This window comes from Drosophila gunungcola (genome assembly GCF_025200985.1).
Source record: "Drosophila gunungcola strain Sukarami chromosome 3L unlocalized genomic scaffold, Dgunungcola_SK_2 000002F, whole genome shotgun sequence".
Taxonomy (NCBI): Eukaryota; Metazoa; Arthropoda; class Insecta; order Diptera; family Drosophilidae; genus Drosophila; species Drosophila gunungcola.
The window spans coordinates 6,257,955-6,277,829 of NW_026453178.1; the positions used below are offsets into that span (position 1 = coordinate 6,257,955).

A 19,875-nucleotide genomic window follows, 5' to 3' on the forward strand; every position below is an offset into this window, starting at 1 on the left:
AAAGCAACAGAGCGTTGAGTTGGGTGGCGGGCGGTGGGCGGAGGTCGGAGGGGGTCGCTCTTTTTCACTATTTCCCACAGCGCACTCACACTCACACTCACACACACACATAGACAGAGCAAACACAGACGCTCCAAGCTGGTTTGTCATGTAAAGAAAACGGTGAGGGGGAAAGAGGAACTATGGCGGTAAAGAGAGCCGACCGACCGACCGACCGCTCTCCGCCGCATGTCGCAATTGAAAGTTGCCTCCACCTCTCTCTATGTGTGGGTGGTTCAATACTGTTGTTGTTGCCGTCGAAAGGTTGAAGGTAAGACCAGAAACCAAAACAAAGCCCCACAAAATGAAGTCATGAGGAACCCAACAAAAAAAAAAAACAAGAAAAAAATAAAGGGTAAAACACATATAAATAAAAGATGAAAATGCTTGGTCGTGTCGCAAGCGGAAAATATATATCATCTAGGAATTTGTGTGCGAAAAATAAAAAACATACCTCTGTAATGAAGTCTAGTGAAAAGGAAGCCCAAGAGATTTATTGACTGACGGGAATATTTCGACAGAAGTTGCAAGTTTTTGGAGCGAGGCGGTCAAGAGGGGTTCAGTTAAATATTTTGCATATTACCCATTCCCATTCATTTTTAAGTCATGCGAATTATGGGGGAATCGAGCCAAATCAATTGGCTTACATTTTAAAGAGTTTAATTCATTATAAAAATTACTAAACTGAACAGACGACCATCTGTTTAACTAACTTAAGGCATGGTAAGCTGTTTAAAATTAAATAATTGGTTTCAGTAAAAAGCTTATAAACTATTAAGCTGAATGGAATTATAGCATTCAATAAATTATATTGCATTCCCTATGTTGCAAATATATACAAACTTTATTTTGAAATAAAGATATTTGGTAAAGGAACTCAATTTTTTTAATTATTTACCACAGATTATTTTATTTTTATTTTATTCTAGATGATAATTAAAATGAAAATTTTCCCTACCACTTTCAGTTTTTCCATCTTTAAGGAGGGCTTTAATTATCGCTTGTTTGTTTCCCCCATTCCCACACTGCATAAATCTGTTGACGGCGACCACTTTAGCCAGATGTGAACGAGAGGAACATTTCCGCCAGCCACTTGGCCAAGAACTGCAATGGGCAGGCAGCGTTCTGTGGCGGTTTAGTGTGTATCCAAAGCCCAGTGCTTCAGCTCCAGTCGAGCCAAAATCAAAATCAAAGCGAAAACCCAAACTAAAGTGGGGTAAACTTCGGCAAAAGTGAAGGCAGCAGCAGCAGCAGCCCGGGAGCCGTTTTGCTGACGACGACGCCCCGTGTAAAAGTCAAATAGAGGAAACAAGTTGTTGGCTAGGGTTACCAGATATATATATGTATAAAATTGTATATATGTTTATATATGAGGGTATGTAGCAAGTGCAAGATACACAGACATAGATACAAAAGACCAAGTCGGAGTCTCCATCTCCAATTCATTTAGCAGTTGCCAGTCGCGAGTTGGCGAGTTGCTGTGGCAGTTTTAGAGCAAGTGACTGGGAAACTATTCCACACTCAGACATCGAAACCGAAAGCAGACACACAAAGACGATACGCGTTACAAACTAGCGAATGCAGTGAGCGGAGAGCCAGATACGGATACCTATACCAATACACAGACACTGAAACCGAAACAGAAACAGAAACAGAAACCCAGCCAGCTGAGCGCAATAGTTTATAGACGACGGGGCCGCTCTCTTTCTGGCTCTCTGTGGCGTTTGCCGCCTCAAGTAATCAATAAAATTGTTGAGGTGGGTTAGGAAACTGTTACGAAGCCGTTGACGTAGACTGGCTGCTTCTACCGCTTTTGCTGCTTCTACCACTTCTACCGCCTTCTGCTTCTGACCGCAGCGCCGCCGGCGGAAATTGCGCTATTTTAAATAATGTTTATTTTGCCTCCGGCCGACCGACTCTTTTTCTTTCCATTGTTTTTCGTTATAAACATTTCTTGCCATTGCCAAATTGACATTTCACAATTTTGGCCAGTGAAAGATGGGGGAGTTGCTTGGGAGGCTGATTCATTGCCACTTAATTGGCAATTGTATAAAACAAACCAAATGGACACCAGAATCTTTTAACGAATTTAAATAAAAAATTCAAGAAACCTATGTTTTAAAATGCATTGTATCAATTCCCATAATAAGTTAATTTAATAGTTTCTGAAAACCAAATTTAGATTGAATGAATTTCTAGAAAATGTGTATTTCCCATATATATTTCAGGCCAAAACGAAAATCAACGGTATTAGGAGTTGCCCAATTTATATATGCTAAATATCTTTTTTTTTAAGCAATAAACCATTGGTATCATAAGATAATGTAAGGGGGGTTTAATACAAGAAAAAGAAACTAGAAAACCTAAAGTTTTCAACATATTTAAACAAGATTTAATAAAATATAGGAACAATTATATTTTGATTTAAACAAGTTATGATATATATAGAACTTTTTTTTTTTTTGCCACTCACAGTATCGCTTCATCAAGCTCTTCTTGTAGGCCGCCGAGCGTTCCGCCTTGCGTTCCGGCTTTAGACGCATCCTCGCCCGCTCGCATTGGGCAGAGTCGTCGGATTCCGTGCCGGAGTAAGTGCGGCCACGTCGGCGACTGGCCGCCGTTGCTGCAGCGGCTGCTGCGGAGGCCGAGGCCGCAGCACTGGTGGCACTGCCTAGTGACAGATCCAGCGGCGAGTCGTAGCCATTTTGATACTGCTCCAGCAGTTCCTCGTCCTCGGCATCCGCCTCCACATCCGCATCCGCGTCGTCCACATCCTCCAGCGTCTCCTCGTCCTCGATGTCGCTCATCGGTTGCTGCTGCTGTGGGGGCAGCAGTGTGGGTGCCGCGGTAATCACAGAGCTGCGCTGAAGCTGCTGCTTTCGCTCCCACAGGATCTTGGACACATCGTCCAGGGTGCTGCGCGTCTTGTCTGGCGAGGCGGGGGCGTGATGTTGCTGGTGCTGCTGCTGTCTTAGGTGATTATAGAGCACTTTGAACTCGCGACAGTCCGAGGTGACAGACTCGGACTCCTCTTCCTCGTCTTTCACGGGTGGCGACTTCGGGGAAATCTGATCTAGTGACTCGGGGATTTTGGTGGACGCAACTGGACTTGGACTTTGCCGCGCCAACACTGACTCGGTATCAACTATGGCACCTGGTTCCTCCCCATTGACCGGCTCCTCCTCCTTATTCTCTGCATTTTCCTGGTCATTCAACGCCGGATCCTCGATAGGCACGGGCTGCTGCTGCTTCTGCTGCTCATTTTCCTGAAAATCGGCTCCTGCTGGCGGCGAGGCTTCTGCGGGAGCGGCGGCAGCCGGCGGTGGCGATGTGGGCGTCAGGGGCGAGGCCACCGGCGTGGGCGTGGCCGACGACAGCGAGGAGCTGGATGAGGAGGATGACAGGGATAGCGAGGAGGAGGAGGAACTCGAACTGGAACTAGAGCTGGAGCTGGAGCTGGAAACATTGACGAGGGCTGCCGCCGCCTGGCTGGCGAAGTTGTGCGCCGTGGCGGCCACCAAATGTTGCACCATAATCATTTTGCACGACGCGGCGTATGCGTGATGTCTGCGTTAATGGGTTCAGCAATATTGCGTATACGCAACGTCTTACACTACAGACATGATTCTTATGCCTGCTCTTTGGGGCTTTGTTTTTTTTTTTTTGTGTGTTTTTAAAAATTGCACTAAGTTTTTGCACTCGGTTCGTTGTTTATTTGTTTGTTATTTGTTGCTTCCTTACGCTTGAGGTATTTGTTTCATTTGAAAATTTATAACATTTTGAACTTTTTTGCACTATTTGTGGACGTTTTTATACTAACTTGTAGCTTAAACTTAAACACATTTTGCTATTTAGCTATTACATTATGTTTGCTTGTTGGCCAAACATTTGCTTGTTGCTTGCATCTGTTTTTTTTCTGTTTGTGTTTTGGCTGATGAGTTTTCTTCTGTTTGTTTTTGGGCCACTGTTCGTCGCTCGCCGCGGCACGTCATTTATCTCTTACGGTATCAGCAAAACTAAAATCTAAAGTCAGCACAAAAACCGCTGCGAGTGTTTGTTAGGCGCAAACAACAAACGTCGACGCCGGCAGCGACGCCGACTGCGATGCTGCGGCAAGCAAAAGCGCGCGCGCGCCCCACTCACCGATGCCCCAACACCAGTGCACTCGGCCCGCTCACGCACACACGCAAACACGCACGCACCGCGCAAGAAACACACACTTGCACAGGTGCAAAGGAGCGCAGAAGAAAGAGAGAGGTGGCAAATCGGCGGACTGAATGGGGCTCGCTCGCTCAACTCGCTTACGCCGACTGAACGAACGACTGAATCGTTGGCGCTGCTGTCGCTGGTGTTGCGAAAAACTTTGCCGGAGAGCGCGAAAATGGCAAACAAACGTAATCGCGAGAGCGAGAGAGAATGTTTGGAGCTCTCTTTGCTGCCTCTTTTGCTCCCTCCCTGTTGCAACCTGAGTGCGTGTGTGTGTGTGTGTGCATGTTTGGGGGATTTGTGTGCCACATGCGCATTTGCATGCAATTCTCGAGGGGATTGGCGAGAGAGAGGAGGGGACAGGAAAGAGGGGCTGCCACAGTAGCAAGTCCCTCAAGAATGTTGTCAAGTTAGGATTACTTTTAACTGCACAGAAAAAATTGCAATCCCACTTGCAAGAATTAAGAAATTGAATTTTCAATCAATTACGATTAACACTTTAAGACTCAATTCCATTTAAATTATTATTTGAAAATATAAGTTAGGCAACGAATTCCAACCGAAATTTAAAAAGTATATTTGGACCAAAAATTTTGTAAATTAATTTTGTTTGAAATTAGGAATTTAAAATTAAGCCCATGAGAATGCAATTGTTTTCTGGAAAACAATCCACTTTTGGATTTTCAAGAATACTTTGTTAACTATTTTAAAATTTTGATGATGCTCTTAATTTAAATTAAAGGAATTACAGCATATTTCCCGATGAGCCAACAAAGGCCTGATTACTTCCCTTTTAAAGATCATTACACATCAATCACTGCCTGCGACCCAGACCCAGTGCTCTCTACTCTTCGGTCTCTTCTGCTACCTTTCTTCTCGGCCTTTTCATTCCGATTTTCCCCAATTCTCTGGAGAAGGCTATCGGTGTCTCGCCAAATGGGTCAGGTCACGTCAAAAGGGCTAAGTGATCATCTGGTCTATGTTTTCTCAAAAGAGAGGGGAAAGGGATGGGGATAACGAGAAGGACGATGGGGAGGGGAAAAAGAAGGAGATGGGTGGGGGTTGGGGAATCAGAGAGAGAGAGATTTAGAGTCGTTGCTGCAATCGACACGATTATGACTCAATGCAAGTGTATGTAAGTGATTTTCTCTGTGTCTGTGAGAGAGTTAACAGCGCTCTCTCTCTCGCTCGCTCTCACTCTCTTTTTGCTGTCTGTCAGTGGAGCAAATTTTCACTTTCCGTTTGCTTAGTGTTGTTGTTGGGGGCCTTTCCATTTACTTTGCCGATTGCGATTGCAAGTGTGCGAGCGAGCAGACAGCACTCTCTCCTCTCTCTCGGCTGGCATATAATGTATGTTGCAAATAAAGGAAGCAGAGCAAGTAGGCGACTAAGAAGAAGAAGATGGAGGAGCGGCAGAAGGAAGAGTTTTGTTTTTAGAAACAGCGAGGGCGTAGACGCAAGGGGCGGGGAGGGGAAGGTGGCAGAGGCAGGGGGCGGTACAGGAGGCAGAAGGAGAAGCTAAATGAGGCGACGTCGACACAGACATACTTTTGGAATAGCTCTTTGTCTGTGTGCACCCGTCTAAGTGCGAATGTGTGTGTGTGAAATGAGTCCAATGTACCGACAACTAAGGGTGCACAGAAAAAATATTTAAAATAATAGAATTTTACTTTTTGAATAACTGATGAAGCTATAAATCCTAAATAGTCCTGTCCTTTTATAAATGGGAATACACGCTTTTTTTTACATCAGCAATGAAACCTAAAATCAGGGGTGTGATACAATATATAAAATTGGTTTCTGTGAAAAATGGTTAAAGAAATGGATACAACTAGAATTTATTTTTAAATTTTTTTGAATTTTTTAAATCTATATAAAAGGTGCATCCTATCTATGAAACTTTTTATATGAAGATCTAAAGCAACAGCTAATATTTCAGTAATGCAACCAAGAAGGTTAAGTAAAAAATAAACTCTTTTATTTTTCGCTGTGTAAAATTTAGCAACAAAGGCACGGGTTTTGGACTAGTAGAATGGACCTGGGGGAAACGTTTGGGGTTTGACTGCCGCCGACGGCTCCTTTTGCCAGAAGAAGCAGAAAAGAGAGGGGACTGAGACAGACAGACAGCCAGTCGTTAAAGAATTTGTTGAAGAGGAAGCGCATTAGGTGGCACTGCTCCGCCTGCTGTAAGCTTCGACTTCTGCTCCTCCGTTGTCCACAGATCCTTGACTCCTTCGGATTCGGAATCGTTGGGCTTGGTTTGGGTGACGACTGTGTAGCCGATTCATGTTTCAACAGAAGTCATTGAACAGCTAACGACAAATGCTGCACACTGGTTGGTTCGATTGGAAAACTAATCAGCACGTTGGAGATAATCAAATGCTTGCATGGAAAAAGGTAGCTATGTACGTTAAGATATTCCAATGTTTCCGTTACTAAATTGCTTGGCAATTTAATTTAAGATTTAATTAAGCCCGGTTTTATAGAACCGTGATAAATCACAAATTTTAAAATCATTAAACTATTACGCAACAGTTAAAATAGTTAAAGCATTGAAATCTACATCGTTAGATTCTTTAAATGTAGTGAGCGGGAAAAAAGCAGAATAATAAAACTGTTTAATACCAAACAATTTTGCAACAAAAATCATTAATTGGATAAGAAAAGTAGTATTTATATTAACTACCAATATTAGATTCATTTATAATAATTATATATACGTCTATTTTAAGTATTCAAATACGGAAACAATGATCCTGGCGCCACTGTGCTAAGCTGGACGACAACAAAAGCGCCACCTACTGCCAGACAGGCGGACGATGGGCAAGGAAGATGTCGGAAATGTATAAGCAGGGCAAACGTTTGGGGTTTCGTTTCGGGTATAGCTTTCAGCTCGGACCCACCAACACACTGATGCGGCAAAACAAACTGTATATTGTATATTGTATATTGAGCGCAGCGTCATCCAGAAATTTCGGCAGCAGAGCAGAGGAAAGCAGCGCAGCAGCGTCGGCGAGACGAAGTTTTCGGTGTAAACAGCAGTGAATGACCTCATATCATCTAATACACGCGCCGTGCACTCAAACCCAGCGAAATTTGTCTCACTGACTAACTGACAAACCGAACAACCAACCCAGCGCCTAACTGACAAACCGACTTGACTGACTAACCTGCAGACTGGAGCTGAAAGCTGAAACAGAATCACAATCGCAATCTCCGCAGCCTCCCCATCCAGCTCCCCATCACCAGATTACGATGGCATCGCCGAGGCGACAAAACCTGCTGCTCTGCCTCTCCTTCGCACCAATGAAGTTAAGGTACACAAGGCAAAATGTCATCCAAAAGTTTAAAATTAATAGGGAATCTTTCAATCTAAAAATTGGGCTACCTTTTGCTGTATAAAGAACTAAACAAAGAAATATTTAAATTAATAAATTGGAAATAATGTTTTAAAACATAGATTATGAACATAGTTAAATTTGGAAAATTCCCGTAGATTCATAGAGTCAACATTTATATGTAATACGTTTTCTTTGGAGCTTTAAAAATAATTTTAAAATTGTTAGGACTTGGCCAGGGTTTGGCTGAAGGAAAAATTTTTGATTTCCCGGATATTATACTTTTCTGCCAGTGGAATAATAGAAGCAGAGCAGACTTTGTAATTGTTACGGCTTCGATAGGGGGAAGTGGGGACATCTCTTTGTTCAGCGCTCGTAATCTTGCCGAAAAATTTTTCAGTATAGTTTCTTTGTCTCTCCAGTAAAATGGAATGTGATTGCGGGGGCAAAAAGGACCCTTGTGGGTTAAACGAGCGACGTTTATAATGTCGTCGAATTGATGATTGCGACTTTGATGCCTGACGAGATTAGGAAGATGCGGCAGTCTGATGGATACCCGATATCAACTGCAAATTCGTGACCTGTTGGCGAATGGAACTTTAACGCTTGATTTGATGGGAAACTTGATGCATTTTACATTGTCAAAGAGGTTTTCTGATGAATTGGAAAGGAATTGGTAGGTGGGTTGCTCTAACCGATGACTCAAAGCGAGTCTTTACGAGTATGTATAGGAAGAAAAAAAAATTATGTAAAGGTTTGAGGTTGGAAACTAAGGGACATGGTACCAAAAATAATTGAAAACTAATTTTACTAATGGAATTATATTATTTAGTAGATAGCTCAATTTAAATCATTATAAATCTTTAGGAAGTTTTTACAGCCATCAAGAGAACACGGGTTTCAATGGCATTCACCTTTTGCGGCAGAAAATTAAAGCAACAACCAAAAAACATTTCAATTCAGCAGTTTTTCATTATCTCTCGGTCGAAGCCTTCAGCCAGTTTCAATTGTTTCCCCATTTTCAGTCATCAAATTGGCGAAAATGAAGCCAAAATGGGTGCAGCATGCTCTTGACCATCAGAAGCAGCAATAAGAAGAAAAACAAAGACCTCATAAGCCAAAAAGAGAAGGCAGAACCACAAATGTTCACCGAGTCATCTTTAATGGCAGTGGCAACGCGGCGTATGAGTAATTCGCTTGTTTATTTTGCATGTAAAGCGGCAATTACAAGTGTCAACTTTTTTCGGGCCGCCAACAACTCTAGACCAAAACCTTGACCACGACTTAGGTGCGCGAGTTCTTAACTTGTTATTGAAATGACGTGCAAGAAAAAGGCACATGAAAAAAAACGCAGCAGAAAGATCCGAGTGCAGCGCAGACTTCACATTATAATTAAGAATTATGATGATGACAAGTTTTTGACGCTGATGCTGGCAATTTTTTCCAGCCAATGTCAATGATAAGAAAACCACTATTTCTGTTTATGTTTCTAGCTTTCTGTCAGTCACTGCCAATGGCGAGCCAAGAGATTGTAGTCGTGGGGCCATCTAAGACAATCCCATCCTAGACAATGACATCCAAGCTGGAGCCAACTTTTATGTGTTTTAATTAAACGAAATCGAAAGCGCCTGACGGACCAGACGGACCAGACCAAAAGGAAATTGCTGATTGTGCTGCATGCAACATTATTCCGCTGTTGGCCATCGCAGTAAGTGCTTTACTGCTCGTTTGACCAGCAAACCCAGCTACACTTGCACTTGACAACGAAAATGGCACAACAACATCGACAGCAGCAGTAGCAGCAGCAACAGCAAGAAAACGCCAAGTGGTAGCTGGAAAAACTCGTCGTTGTTGTCAGCCGCAAAACAATGGCATTCATCCTACATTTTGGCCCGAAAACAAGTTGCTCAAACGCCCCATTGGCATTGTTTTGCTTTTCCTTTCTTTGAGCCACCCCCTCAAGTCCCGCCGATTCAGCTTCAGCTTCAGCTGCTGCACTTGCACTTTCTTTTTGCATTATGGTCTGGGGAAAAACTTTCGATTTTCTCGCTTATAAAAAATAAAAAAAACAAAAACACAAAAATATTTCGCTTGGTAAGAAAAAGAAAATGAAAGCGAAAATGCGAAATGGAAACGCGCTGGAAAAAAGCAGGGCAATCGATGGGGCAAGGAGGGAAGCTGAAGCTGAAGACCTGATTTGTGTTAGTCGGCGACTTCCAATTGCAGTCTGTCTTTGCCTGGGACCTGCCGTCAATTGCGCTAAATGGCAGCGGCAACAGCAACAGCAACAACTGCAGCAACAACATGCAACATTTATGCTCAGCTCAGTTAGCCATTTGATTTGATGTGGCAAGCATAATGGGATCCAGCTGAGTGCTACATGCAGTTCCATGTGGACAGGCCCTCGGGGGAATCATGAAAAGTAATGGAACAGCTGAAGTTTGGACATAATGGTGATACGGATGGAAGTATCATTTGATAGGATTCTTGTTCCTTAAGCTACACAAGTTAATCTGTCAAAAATTGGCTATATCTTAGACTGATCATAAAATGGCAGCAACATTTATTTTGCATTTTTGTATATGTATAAGATGTACACTAATCAAGATAAACATTAAACATTATAGATAATTTGGAGATCTTTGGAAAATAATGTTTTTCTAAATATTGAATTAAAAGGTATAAAGTCGAGACATATTTTGATTCAGGTAGTACATAAAATTGATTTTATTAAGTAGATAACTTTTTCGTAAAAAAATATGGTACTTTCTTTAAATTTAAAAAGAAAATGTTACAAAAACTGTTAGCAAGGTAACTTTTTTAAAAAATTGTGTTAATTTCGAATGTAGTCTTCCTTGATGATTCTGTTATCAAAAATGGAAATGCCTTAGATTTTCACTATTTGTATTAAAAAGAAAAACTTCAAATGATAATGAATATGTATTTACTTATACTTATGGTTCAAGATCTTTTGCACAAACACAATATACCATTTTACACCCCAAATAAAGGGGTATAATAACTAGACCCCAACTCAAGTCTGTCCAATTCCTAACTGATCATAATTATCCCAGTCAACTGCATCGAACTTGGCCCACTGAATGACAACGTTTAGCCCGTCAATTAGCTGCAGCAACAACGAACCAACGGCAAAAAAAAAACCGACAACCGAAGATGTGAAAGAAAGGAAAACCCATGATTTGGCTAACAAACTTGGTCAGGTTGGATGACCATGCGGCCGCCACTCCAATGGCCGGCAATCGCGAATCTCGGGCCGCATTTGTATGCAGCTCCATTCGGCCATTCATAATGAAAGTGAATTTCGCGTAGTTTTCCTCGCTGGCTCCGCTGTGTGAAGCCAAGCATCGATCTCTGCTGGCCAATTTCTAATGCTGCGCTGTGCGCTGTACATTGCACGGCATGGCTCGGCTCGGCTCGAGTTGACTGTATCTTTTGGCCAAGACCAAACCAAAACCAGTTAGCAGTGGTGGCAGGGTAAAAGTGTCTTAGTAGGCCGCTTTTGGCCGCATCGTCATCGCTCGGATCGGATCGCTGGGATCGGCGTGGATCGGCTTGAATCGGCTGGGATCGGATCGGGTAACACTGACTGACTAACTGAGTAACTGACTTCTTGGTCATGCAACGAGCGTAAGCAGAAAATCAAAAGAAAAGCGAAAAGAAAACGCAGGCCACATGTGGAGGAATGGCCAACAGTTTCACATTCGCCGATTTTCTTTTCTTTTTATTTTATTTTCTTTACTTACATTTATTTTATTTTTTTGGCACAATGATTTGAATGCTACGTCCACGTCCGTGGCGGAAAGTATTTATTTCAATTAACGAATAGCGTTGGAGTGCCGAAAGTCGGTTTGCATTTGCCGTTTGTTGCTCGATTTTCATTTGATTTCCGAAAGCCATCAATTTGAATTTTTACTTTCGCTCATTCGACACTCGATCCAAAATATCTATTCAGTTTAATGGCGGACAGGAAAGGGTTTCCCCAAGAAACTTTTTTACAGGCATTGTAAAAAGTTAGTAATAAGAGCATTTTTAGAATTCGAATTTTCCATTACCATTATTTTATTTAATGTAGATCATTTAGTTAATTATATCAAAAGTTTGCGTTTGGTTTGTATTTTAAGTGTTTTTTTTTATAGGAAATGACAAATACAATAAGGTGTTGGTGAAGTGTATTTTTGGGAAAATATTTGTACTTCAAAATACATCTTTGTTTTAAATATTAAACTGTTAGTTAATAATCATTTAATTTAACACAACATACATTTCAGACTTAAATTTTCATAGAATTTTCCAGATACCCGAGTATTTCCGTCACCTTGTCTATACGTCTAACTCCCCTTGAACTCGTTTCACCCCTACCCATTGCTTTTACATCCTTCCCAGTCCAGTGCAACCCCCCATAGATCGACGGCTTCTAATGAATATTGAAATTCAATAGAAACATTTTCTCAAAGTTTCCCGTCTCCGTCCCTCCGTGTTCGCCGTCTCGCTCAGTGTCAGTCGAGTCGCCAAACAGACAAAAGTTGATTAAACTGCACAATAACAAACGGCAACAACAACTACAACGGCCGTTTTCAAGTTCAAGCTATTGTGAGTCCGCAAGATACAAATGTAAATTCAAAAGAGCATTTCGACTGGAAAATTTCCAAAAAATAACAAAAATAACAACATATTTATAATCGAAAGCAGCCAACCAAGCTGGAATTGCAGCAAAAAAAAACGAAGAAAAAAAAACCGAACAAATGACACAGAAATCCCAAGCAAAATTCTCACACATTATTAAGCGTTGATTAGTAGATATAAGAAAACAAGCTTGTTTATAAAAACTATTAACTAAAAGTGCAAACTCAAAGCTTCTTCTGCTTTGCTTCAGTTGTTCAGTTGTTATTGTTGCATTTGTGTGTTTTCGTGCGTTTTCATTTTCATTTGGCTTTTCGGTTTTTGTTGTTTGTTTACGTGTTTTATTGAAAACGATTTTCAATGCCATTATAATGCACTCCGTCTAGGTGTGTGCGTGTGTCCGTGTGTTGTAAATGCAAAAGCAAAGCAAACGTCCGTCTAACTGTACGGCCATCAACCGCAGCCATTGGGGCAGCGGCGTTAGAGGTAAGGCGGTACGGAAAGGGGGGGGCTGACTGGGGCTGGGGCGTACATGACGACGTCGACGGCAGCAGTGACGGAAGCAGCGCAGCTAACGGCAACGGCGACCGCAACGCCGACTGCAACTGCTCATCCGCCAGACAATTTGCTAGTAACTGCCACTAAAAATTACACGAGGGTCGCAGGGAAATATATTTTATCAGTAGTATTTACTTAAAATAGTATGCTCTAAAGAAATCAAAATGATACTTTTTGAAACGCAGTTACCTAATTGTATTAGTTAATACATTGATTTATTTCCTATTGATACAAGGATATATTTACATACAATTTACATAAATACTATTACGCTATGTACTTTCTTACAACAAAGCATATCGCTCTTCAGCATTTTCCAATAAAAAATATACATTTATATAAATTTTACCCTACCATTTTGATGGTTTTTAAACATTTTAAGAAATAACAAAATATTTTGGTTTGTGTTATAGAAAAAAAAGGTAATCGTAAACGAATATAAAGGTAAATTAGTTATAAAAAGTCCAAAGTCAATATTTAGACTACCTAGAATTAATTCAATAGTTGACGAATGCTGATTTTTAAAATTGAGGTTGGTTTTGATAAAGATACATACAAAAGGTTGCCAGTAAAGGAGCCACTGATTTTTACAAACTTATTATGGTTTCATAAAACATTCAATTATGTTTTTAAGGAAATTAAATCACATTAGTTTTAGAAAGTTTACGTCAAGGTTAATTTATACTAATTGAAATTCCATATGCATGTAGACAATTTATTTAAATTTATCTTAATCCCTTGTTGAGATAGGTTATGACTTTAAAAAATTAGATTAAGGTATTAAATCTACACTAAGATATATGATATAATTCATGGGACATTGAAGCGTAATTGTTAGAAATACTCATAAATCTACACTTATATTTTCCCACCTCTTACTTTTTATTAATTAAAACATTTTCAATTGGCTCGGAAATTTTGTGGAGGTGCCACCGCTTTGTTAGCCACACCCAGCGTACGCTAAGCGAGTCTTATTAATATGTTGCCAAAGGAAAGTTTTCACCGACATGGATGGCCGGCAAATTGATCGTGCAATAATTACTGCATAGCAGCCAGTTGCAAGTTTCTGTTGCAGCTCGCTGATGTTGATGCTTGCAGTTTGCCGTTGCTGCTGTGTTGTTGCAGATGCTGATGATGATGAAGTTGTTGCTGCAAATGGAAAGCAACGAGAGGGAAAGTGTTGCCGCTGCCAGTTGGCAGTTTTCATTTTCCATGGCATGCTGCTAATAATACCAATCATAATGGCGCATAACAGACACTCTGACATTGAAACGAGGCGCAGTGGGAGGGGCGTTGGGCGGTATTGTAGGGGAGTGGAGCGGCAGACGGCGGCAGTCTGCTGCCAACACGGTAGCCCGAGTGAGATCGATTGGCATCGTCGATCATAGCCAGCAGCAGCAGCAGCAGCAGCAGCAACACAAACAGCAACAACAGCAATAGCAGCGCAGCAGCGGCGTCAAATTTTGCAATTGCTATTGCAAACTGCACAACGGCAACGTCGACGACTGCAACGACATTCAACTGATAGAAGTCAAAGTTCTGAGAGAAGGCGACAGATAACACGTCACTTGACTCGAATGGGGACATGGACAACATGCGTGCCTCCCCTCAGCCCGTTCGCCCCCTTCCGTTCCGTACAACTACAACTAAAACGCCAGCAACAGCAGCAGCAGCAACAACATGCACAACAGCAACATCAACAACTACGACAACAACGACGACAACGACGACGACGAGTCCGGCACTCGCCGCTGCCACTCGAGAATCGCAATGAATTGTCGTTAGCTTCGCCATTACCCCACGGGCAGTTCACTGGGTTCTCCTGGCCCCCGGAACCCCCATATTCCCCCCACGTTCTCCTGCCATCACCCCCTACCAGGGCCATTTGCTTAGATCTCTGACACACACAGAAAAATAATCTAGCAACTCGGAATCTGGTCATACCAAACTAGATTCTGTTTCTGGCTTGATAAGATCTTCAAGATTGCAAAAAATCCATTGATTCAATAAATACAATAAGATGACTCTAGCTTAGTTAAAGCAAACAAACAAAACTTTTATATATTCAAACAGAAAAATCATGTTTAACTTAAAAAGTCTAAATGAATCTTAACTGAAATATAAGTCATTGTCATAGGTATTTTTTCTACAGAACTTTTTATTAACTTATATCCGAATGTTCTAAGTAAATATAGCATAGAAAAAATGTGGCACAGTATATGTACATTTTTGATTGATTTCAACTGTGTAGGTAGAAGAAACTTGAATAGTGTCTGGATATACCAAAAGAAAACGCAATTGGCTTAAAATCTTGGAGATGTTAAAATAAATATTTTAGAAAATTTAAAAATTTACATCCTGCGTTTTTTTTTATGTTTCTAACGATTTCCATTTTATTTCCTGTGCACTTTTTGTTTGTAATTTCGCATTTTATTTGATAGAATGTTGCGCGTATTGAACACTGCCACTGCAATGTTGCAACGGGCTAAATCGCGGCGATCGATCGGTGGAAAAAAAGGGGCGGTGTAGCTGGGGGCGGGGGCGTGACTCGGTTGGGCGGCGTTTATGGCCGTTTGTCTGACGGTAGCACAAACAGCCGCAAAAAAAACATTTTTTCAATTTAAATTGTTTGTTGTTGCTGTTCTGGGTTGTGTTTCAATTGTTTTTTCTCCTCTTGCCTTTTCTTAGGTTTTGATCAGTTTTGTTTTATTTGAAATTCTCATTGCGTTGCAATTGCAGTTAAAGCCAATTGCAGTTGTTTCTGCTGTGTTCGTTGTTGTTTCTTGGCGTGTATTTGAAAGCCACTGTCTCTGCTAGTCGGTGATTGGTAAGGATAAGGGGTGCTAAGACACCAGCTTTATCATGAAATATGGTTATGGGAATTTAAAGAAAATAAAATATATCCGTACGGAAACGTTAAATATCATTACGAAATTTGAAAAAGGAAAAGAGCTTATGACAATAAATACTTTTCAATATTAATCCATATATTACCAGGATTTATTTTTGTACTTTTTATTAATTTATTTCTCGAGAATCACAATATAATGTTACTGTTTAAAATAATTTCGAATTTATAACTTATTTTTATTATGAATGATAAATTTTTTTATATTTTTGTCTTTTATATAGACATAAAAGTTAGAAATACTGTATCTAATACCGTAACTACATTTATGTCTACTTAATAAAAGATATTTGCAGGACAAAAATAAAATATTGATAAATTTTCGTAAAAACTCATTTTAAAATATAGTTATATGCCATTGAGTATTTGCTTTTATTTTCATTGATCGTTAGATCATAGCACCCTGTACAGTGCGAACTAACGCACAATTACCCACAGACACAAAATGCATGCCAAGAGATTTGAACACCAATGCAACTATATAGACAAATATGTATGTATATATATATATATATATATATAACCACATTGAATGCATTTTATTTGCTTAGGCATATTTTTAATTTGCGAGGAAGGAGAACAAATAATGAGTGCTACACAAAATGGCACACGGAGTGAAAGAGACAGAATTGAGAGGAATTGGCGAACGAGCGAGTTGCGAATTGCGAACGACTGCGAATGCGAATGCACGAGTACGAGCAATAATAATAGCAACAAAATTTTCCTTTTCTAGGTCTAGGCCAGATGCACAATTACATTCTAAAATATGCACACAGCTGAGCACATATATAAATATATACATATATATGTATATATATGTATGTATATGTATCGCTATTTTGCCGGGGAGCGAGCAATGTTGCTGACGTTTCCAGCTCCGGCTGGCAGCAGCAACAACAGGTAACCCGAATGACAGTACTTGGGATTTAGGGCCACCACTTGACTTCCCCATTATATCGCTTATACTATATATATATTGTTCTGGGGAATCTACAAAGCGATATCCGTGATTATTCACCGACTTGAACTAGTCTCGTTCGCGGTTCCTGAAACCTATAAATATTAATATATATAGACGATACATATATATGGCCGAATTATAGATGCACACGATGTAGTCAGACATCCGCCTAATATTTTCCGTTTTCTGCAATTGCAGTGGCCATTGGCATTGCTGTTGCAGTTGGTATCTCGATGTTGTTCTTGTGCCCCTCTTACGCATTCAATTTTCGCTTTCGTTTTTCACGTATCTGTTTATTCGTTTTGAAGGACAAGCCCCATGTGTCGATGTGTGCCTGGGTGTCGATCTGAATACCGAACTGCAACAGCCACAAAAACAATCTATTTACGCATAGACAATGTTGTCGCAAAACGAGCACGCAATTGGGCCCATATTCCTCGTAGGCTTAAATGTTTTCCATTAGAAGCCTTATTATTTTTTTTCCTACAACGACTAAGCTTTTGACTGAAAATGAATTTCCCTTTCAACTAGCTATTATTTGAATGTCATTTCTATGGAAACCATTTCTTTGACAGGATAATTCCCCAACATTTTCCAGCTTAGCAAATATTTGTATTTTCCTGCTCAAAAATGCATTCAATTCGCCATCGCACAGGCAATTAGTCTTCTGCATTTATGACACACATACGATGCGAGACGGTTTTCCGCTTATTTTCCCCCATTTCCCGACACTCGCTAATTCCCATTTCGCACAAGCGAAAAGAAGAGTGGAAAGAGACATGCATATCCGTTGCCGCAATTATATATAGTACATAGTGCTTCGATTCAGATGTGTGTCGGCACGATCAGAAGGCTAGATGCAGCAGATGACGGATCATGTCCAAAAAGGTGGGGGCGTGAGACTGACAGGAGGAAATAATTAGGGGCAACACGTTGATCAATTGAAAAAAGGGTAGAGGCATACGTGGGGCACACATATGTGGGTGACATATATTTCGAGCTAATGGTCTTAATAACGTATTTGTATTCAATTGGTTTAAAGTTCAATTTTATAATTGTCCTTCAACATGAAGTAGATAATATTTAAGTATTGACTAAAGTATACCATATTTCCAGAAATCAAGTTCAAAGGAATTTTTGTTGTTCTGTTGTACAACTCAGATGAAGATATAAAATTCAATGACTTAAAAAAGTAATGGCAATAAAATGCGTTTAGAGATAAGCTTTAGAAACACAATTCCTGAATGTACTTAAAATGTATCAAAATCTTTGCAATAAAAGAGATTGGCTGGCATCTTGTCTAATCACTGTCATTGTAATCATGAAATTGAAAATACTTTAAGGTGAAATTACTCGTCAAATGTTGAGAGCAAATTAATGTACTTTTTGTCTAATAACATCTTATTGATTAAAGGAAATTCAGATAACTTCAGTTATTATTATCTTCCCAGAGAATAAATCCCCCAATCGATTATCAAATTTCGTGCTGTGCAGCAAACATTCTGTTTGCCAAAGACGGAAAATGGGATATGCAAACAAGAAGCGACAACTCGGATGCCCCATGTTCGAATGTATGTATATTATAGCGCCGCAGTAGATTCTTTCCTTCTACATTTCGATTGGGTGGGATGGGATGTGGGGTGTTTGTGGGTTTCCGCAGGAGGGTGGAGAGGGGAGGGGTCTGGGTGGTGGGGGGATCGACGAACATTGCAAAAGGGGAGCAGAGCAGAGCAAAACAGAGCTTTCGCACACTGCGAACTGCTTATATGGCACTGCCTCGCGTGAGTGTGAGTGTATGTTTATATGCGCCGTGTGTGCGTTTGTTTGCCTGTGTGTATGTACGGGCGGGTGCAGCGAACTAATTCAAGGCTGCATACCACACACGCTACGGCAAAAATAAAGCTATCAATGTGTTTGTCGCTCTCTCTCTCTCTCTGCTTTCGGCCTCTCTCTATCTCTATCTCGGTGTCTATCTCTCGTTGCCCTCTCCCTCTCTTTGCGAACTGCATTTGTGGTTGTGTGCAAGACAAGTTCAGCGCTAAACATTCAAAGTCGTTGTGAGAGGGGGAAGAGCGGGTGGACGGTGAGGGAGTGGTGGTGCGGATTGGGGGATCGCACCGCAGTCTGCGACTGAGAATTTTGTAAGGTTGTATCATCATTATCATCGGTTGCCGTTGCCGTTGCCGCTGCCGCTGCTGCTCTGCTCTTGCCTTTTGTTTTCATTTCTGCCCTTTAACAAGATGCGACTGGCGGCACACGCTCTAATGCTATCAAAAGGCCCAGCGCAAACTGGAACTGGAGCCGAGTTTAGTTCAGGGCCGGTTTTAAAAGTCCCAAAGATGGGGCGACCAATATCCAATACCGAACTGAAATCTTAAGCTAATATTGTAACGAATACAATATAATAGATAGATGAGCGCTTGTCAGCTGTATTTTTCGGACACAGTTTGAAACAAATAATACTTCAACAATAGTTTTGAAGCAAAAAACACTCATTTGGAACTGATTTGGTTTAAACATTTTTAAGGAACTACTATATTTTAGATTAAGCAACGATTGAATTAATTTAAAAACACGACCAACCTAAATTCTGTGTATGTATAAAACAGAGAGAAAATGCAAACATATGTATCTAGATTTTCCCCCGTCTTTATCCTATTGCATTATTCTCACTCTCTGCTGGTCGCTTTTCCGAAGCGGTTGCTGTTGTTTTTGTTGCTGATGAGGTGAAGGTGAAAATTTTGTGCAAAACAGCTTACCGGCCCCCTTTTGCTATGGGTCCCAGAAACACAAAAACAAACAATAGGGATGCCCCAACGGGTTGCATGATTTTGTTGCTGTGTTAATGGGTTACAGTGCAATTAGGACAGCGGAGGGGAGACAATGGGACAGTAGTTGTGTGTATACGATACAGTGTATATTGAATCTGATTAATATGTAATGAGAGCGCTGATGTATGCAAATCAGGAGAAGGAAGTCCTGTTGTGTATGAATTGCACAAAGCAAAGCCAAAAGAGGGAGGTATTTTTTTATAATAAACTGATAAAGCGGTAACATAATACCCAATTATTTTGGCAAATTAAATTTCTATTAATACCGAAAACATTTAAAGTACAAGTTTCATAACAATTATTTTGGCAAAATTAAATTTCTATAAATACCGAAAAACATTTAAAGTACAAGTTTCATAACAAACAACACGGTTTCAGTTGCTAGACCACAAA

The 19,875-nt window shown here is 40.6% G+C and overlaps 1 protein-coding gene across 2 annotated transcripts in view; it reads right to left on the bottom strand.

The window, feature by feature from the left end:
- The window catches only part of LOC128257989 (ecdysone-induced protein 74EF), a 43,602-nt gene that overhangs the window by 12,312 nt on the left and 11,415 nt on the right, over positions 1-19,875 (bottom strand). Inside the window, exon 1 of one of the 2 annotated variants that reach the window (XM_052989364.1) lies at positions 2,513-4,358. The exons of the other annotated variant lie outside the window; for it this stretch is intronic. Within the exon in view, the coding sequence (XP_052845324.1) occupies positions 2,513-3,578 (1,066 nt within the window). The 5' untranslated portion in view covers positions 3,579-4,358. Of the gene's footprint in view, positions 1-2,512; positions 4,359-19,875 lie in introns of those variants that run through there. 2 annotated transcript variants of the gene reach the window in all.